Source organism: Salmo salar, chromosome 28, assembly GCF_965601325.2.
Source record: "Salmo salar chromosome 28, fSalSal1, whole genome shotgun sequence".
In the NCBI taxonomy this organism is placed as follows: Eukaryota; Metazoa; Chordata; class Actinopteri; order Salmoniformes; family Salmonidae; genus Salmo; species Salmo salar.
The window spans coordinates 41239001-41245000 of record NC_138318.1 but is presented as its reverse complement, the minus strand read 5'-3'; the positions used below and the strand labels follow the sequence as shown (position 1 = coordinate 41245000).

General features: G+C 44.6%; 1 protein-coding gene across 1 annotated transcript in view; it reads left to right on the top strand.

Annotated features, from left to right (window-relative positions):
- Positions 1–6000, top strand: part of LOC106589959 (calpain-2 catalytic subunit) — a 43082-nt gene that overhangs the window by 31865 nt on the left and 5217 nt on the right. The window contains 5 exon segments of the mRNA XM_014180427.3: positions 36–259; positions 375–411; positions 1950–2015; positions 2302–2359; positions 5049–5113. Coding sequence (XP_014035902.2) covers positions 36–259; positions 375–411; positions 1950–2015; positions 2302–2359; positions 5049–5113 — 450 coding nt within the window.

Genomic DNA, 6000 nt, shown 5'->3' with positions numbered 1-6000 from the left:
ACATCTGCTTGTGTCTCCTTGCTCTCTAATCCCAGGTGCCAGAACAGTTCCACGGCCAGAGGGAGGTCCACCTGGATAAGAACTACTTCCTGTCTCACGCTCAGACGGCCCGTTCAGAGACCTTCATCAACCTGAGAGAGGTCAGCACCCGCTTCAAACTGCCCCCTGGAGAATACCTCATCGTCCCTTCCACCTTCGAAGCCAACCTGAACGGTGACTTCTGCCTTAGAGTGTTCTCCGAGAAACAGGCCGAGACACTGTAAGTGTGTGTGTGTGTGTGTGTTTGTGTGTGAATACTCTAGGTTTGAAACTATCAGGGCTGGTCAAAGATAAATGTGATTATTTTTGTAATAAAAAATGTTTATTTTTGTAAGGCCCTGTGACGACCCGGTTAAGGCAGAACTAGAGGATGTAAGAAACTACACTACACTACACTACACTACACTACACTACTCTACTCTATACTACTCTATACTACTCTATACTACTCTACTCTATACTACTCTACTCTACACTACACTACTCTACACTATACTACTCTACTCTACTCTATACTACTCTATACTACTCTATACTACTCTACTCTATACTACTCTACTCTACTCTATACTACTCTACACTACTCTACTCTACACTACTCTACACTACACTACACTACTCTACTCTACACTACACTACTCTACTCTACACTACACTACACTATACTACTCTACTCTATACTACTCTATACTACTCTACTCTATACTACTCTATACTACTCTACTCTATACTACTCTATACTACTCTACTCTATACTACTCTACACTACACTATACTACTCTACTCTATACTACTATACTCTATACTACTCTACACTACTCTACACTACTCTACTCTACAATACTCTATACTACAATACTCTACTCTACAATACTCTACAATACTCTACTCTACTATATACTACTCTATACTACTCTATACTACTCTACTCTATACTACTCTACTCTATACTACTCTACTCTATACTACTCTACTCTACAATACTCTATACTACAATACTCTACAATACTCTATTCTACTCTATACTACTCTACTCTACAATACTCTACACTACTCTACTCTACTCTATACTACTCTACACTACTCTACTCTACAATACTCTATACTACTCTACTCTATACTACTCTACACTACTCTACTCTACAATACTCTACTCTACTCTATACTACTCTACACTACTCTACTCTACAATACTCTACTCTACAATACTCTACTCCACTCCACGCTACAATACTCTACACTACTCTACTCTACAATACTCTACTCTATACTACTCTACTCTACAATACTCTACTCCACGCTACAATACTCTACAATACTCTGCTCTACAATACTCTACACTACTCTACAATACTCTACTCTACAATACTCTACTCTACAATACTCGACTCTACAATGCTCTGCAATACTCTACACTACAATACTCTACTCTGCAATACTCTACAATACTCTACTCTACACTGCAATACTCTACTCTACACCACTCTACAACACTCTACAATACACTACACTACTCTACACTACTCTACACTACACTACTCTACACTACTTTACACTACACTACTCTACACTACTCTACTCTACTCTACAATACTCTACACTACACTACTCTACTCTACAATACTCTACACAACACTACTCTACACTACTCTACACTACAATACTCTACAATACTCTACAATACTCTACAATACTCTACTCTACACTACTCTACAACACTCTACTCTACAATACTCTACGCTACACTACTCTACACTACTCTACTCTACAATACTCTACAATACTCTACACTACACTACACTACTCTACACTACTCTACAACACTCTACTCTACACTACACTACAATACTCTACTCTACACTGTCTTCTCTCACTATCCAATGTGACTTATCATGGTGGTATCTCTGTAGGATACAGTACCCGAGGGGGAGGTTGATGCTGGCTTCAGGGGCCTGTTCACTAAGCTAGCTGGAGATGTAAGTATTATTACCGACCATTACTTATTGCTGTTATAAACTGGTTACCAACGTAATTAGAGCAGTAGAAATAAACGTTGGGTCATACCTGTGGTAAATGGTCTGATATACCACGGCTTTCAGCCAATCAGCATTCAGGGTTTCGACCCACCCAGTTTATAATATACCATGTTGTATATTTATATAATATGACACTGCCAAAAATATTTATAATATTTAATGAAGTTATTGACTGGGAAAATGTACCTTTTTCATAGTTTAAAAACTTTTCTCTCTCTGTAAATAGGATATGGAGATTTCAGCATCTGAGCTCAGGAGTATTTTCAACAAAATCGTTGCTAAGCGTGAGTGAAGTGCTTTCTGCTTTCTTTCCAGTCATGATTTTGTATTTGTACTGTGCACACGGAATACTACAATGAACTAAAATATAAAAACGCAACATGTAAAGTGTTGGTCCCATGTTTTATGAGCTGAAATAAAAAATCCCAGAAAAGTTCCTTATGCACAAAAAGCTTATTTCTCTAAAATGTTGTGCACAGATTTGTCTACATCCCTGTTAGTGAGCATTTCTCCTTTGCCTGGATAACAGTCTCAGGGAAGCTCATCTGCGTGATCGTCGTCCTCACCAGGGTCTTGACCTGACTGCAGTTCGGCGTCGTAATCAACTGCAACGCTGCAACGCTGGAGAAGTGTGCTCTTCACGGATTAATCCTTGTTTCAACTGTACCGGGCAGATGGCGTGTATGGCGTCGTGTGGGCTAGCGGTTTGCTGACGTCGTGTGGGCTAGCGGTTTGCTGACGTCGTGTGGGCTAGCGGTTTGCTGATGTCGTGTGGGCTAGCGGTTTGCTGATGTCGTGTGGGCTAGCGGTTTGCTGATGTCGTGTGGGCTAGCGGTTTGCTGATGTCGTGTGGGCTAGCGGTTTGCTGACGTCGTGTGGGCTAGCGGTTTGCTGACGTCGTGTGGGCTAGCGGTTTGCTGATGTCGTGTGGGCTAGCGGTTTGCTGATGTCAACGTCGTGAACAGAGTGCCCCATGGTGGAGGTGGGGTTATGGTATTGGGCAGGCATAAACTACGGACAACGAACACAATTGCGTTTTATCTATGGCAATTTTGAATACACAGAAATACCGTGATGAGATCCTGAGGCCCCGTTGTCGTGCCGTTCATCCTCCTCCATCACCTCATGTTTCAGCATGACGATGCACGGCCCCATGTCACAAGGATCTGGACACAATTCCTGGAAGCTGAAAACGTCCCAGTTCTTCAATGGCCTGCATACTCACCAGACATGTCACCCATTGAGCATGTTTGGGATGCTCTGGATCGACGTGTACAACAGTGTGTTCTAGTTCCAATATCCTGCAACTTCTCACAGCCATTGAAGAGGAGTGGGACAACATTCCACAGGACACAATCAACAGCCTGATCAACTCTATGTGAAGGAGATGTGTCGCGCTGCATGAGGAAAATGGTGGTCACACCAGATACTGACTGGTTTTCTGATCCACGCCCCTACCTTTTTATTTAAGGTATCAGTGACCAACAGATACATATCTGTATTCCCAGTCATGATATTCATAGATTAGGGCCTAAAGAATATATTTCATTTGACTGATTTCCTTACATGAACAGTAACACAGTACATTTTTAGAAATTGTTGCATGTTGCGTTGATATTTTTGTTCATTGTATATAGAGCACATGTTTACTGCATAAGTCCGTACTCTCCCCGTACTCTGCCCGTACTCTGTCCTAACTCTGCCCGTACTCTCCCCGTACTCTGCCCTTACTCTGCCCTTACTCTCCCCGTACTCTCCCCGTACTCTGTCCTAACTCTGTCCTAACTCTGTCCTAACTCTGCCCGTACTCTGCCCGTACTCTGCCCGTACTCTGCCCGTACTCTGCCCGTACTCTGCCCTAACTCTGTCCGTACTCTGCCCGTACTCTGGCCGTACTCTGTCCTAACTCTCCCCGTACTCTGTCCTAACTCTCCCCGTACTCTGTCCTAACTCTCCCCGTACTCTGTCCGTACTCTGCCCGTACTCTGCCCTAACTCTCCCCGTACTCTGTCCGTACTCTGTCCGTACTCTGTCCTAACTCTCCCCGTACTCTGTCCGTACTCTGCCCGTACTCTCCCCGTACTCTCCCCGTACTCTCTCTGTACTCTCCCCGTACTCTGTCCGTACTCTCCCCGTACTCTGTCCGTACTCTGCCCGTACTCTGTCCGTACTCTGTCCTAACTCTGTCCGTACTCTGTCCGTACTCTGTCCTAACTCTCTCCGTACTCTGTCCTAACTCTGTCCGTACTCTGTCCGTACTCTGTCCTAACTCTCCCCGTACTCTGTCCGTACTCTCCCCGTACTCTCCCCGTACTCTCTCTGTACTCTCCCCGTACTCTCTCCGTACTCTCCCCGTACTCTCCCCGTACTCTGTCCGTACTCTCCCCGTACTCTCCCCGTACTCTCTCTGTACTCTCCCCGTACTCTGTCCGTACTCTGTCCTAACTCTCCCCGTACTCTGTCCGTACTCTGCCCGTACTCTCCCCATACTCTGTCCGTACTCTGTCCTAACTCTGTCCTAACTCTCCCCGTACTCTGTCCGTACTCTCCCCGTACTCTCCCCGTACTCTGTCCTAACTCTCCCCGTACTCTGTCCTAACTCTCCCCGTACTCTGTCCGTACTCTGTCCTAACTCTCCCCATACTCTGTCCGTACTCTCCCCGTACTCTCCCCGTACTCTCCCCGTACTCTCCCTGTACTCTGTCCTAACTCTCCCCGTACTCTGTCCGTACTCTGTCCTAACTCTCCCCGTACTCTGCCCGTACTCTGGCCGTACTCTGTCCTAACTCTCCCCGTACTCTGTCCTAACTCTCCCCGTACTCTGTCCGTACTCTGTCCGTACTCTGTCCTAACTCTCCCCGTACTCTCTCTGTACTCTCCCCGTACTCTCTCTGTACTCTCCCCGTACTCTCTCCGTACTCTCCCCGTACTCTCTCCGTACTCTGCCCGTACTCAGTGATGTGTCCTCTACAGGAACTGACATAAAGACGGACGGCTTCAGCCTAGACACAGCCAGAATCATGGTCAACCTCATGGATGTATCCTTTACATGTCTTTACTGTTCCCTTACACAACAACTATTACATGCTGTTACTCCATGCTGTTACTACATGCTGTTACTACATGCTGTTACTACATGCTGTTACTACATGCTGTTACTACATGCTGTTACTACATGCTGCTGTTACTCCATGCTGTTACTCCATGCTGTTACTACATGCTGTTACTCCATGCTGTTACTACATGCTGTTACTCCATGCTGTTACTACATGCTGTTACTACATGCTGTTACTACATGCTGTTACTACATGCTGTTACTCCATGCTGTTACTACATGCTGTTACTACATGCTGTTACTCCATGCTGTTACTCCATGCTGTTACTACATGCTGTTACTACATGCTGTTACTACATGCTGTTACTACATGCTGTTACTCCATGCTGTTACTACATGCTGTTACTACATGCTGTTACTACATGCTGTTACTACATGCTGTTATTACATGCTGTTACTCCATGCTGTTACTCCATGCTGTTACTACATGCTGTTATTACATGCTGTTACTACATACTGTTACTACATGCTGTTATTACATGCTGTTACTCCATGCTGTTACTACATGCTGTTACTACATGCTGTTACTACATGCTGTTACTCCATGCTGTTACTCCATGCTGTTACTACATGCTGTTACTCCATGCTGTTACTACATGCTGTTACTACATGCTGTTACTACATGCTGTTACTACATGCTGTTACTCCATGCTGTTACTCCATGCTGTTACTACATGCTGTTACTCCATGCTGTTACTCCATGCTGTTACTCCATGCTGTTACTACATGCTGTTACTCCATGCTGTTACTACATGCTGTTACTACATGCTGTTACTACATGCTGTTACTACATGCTGTTACTCCATGCTG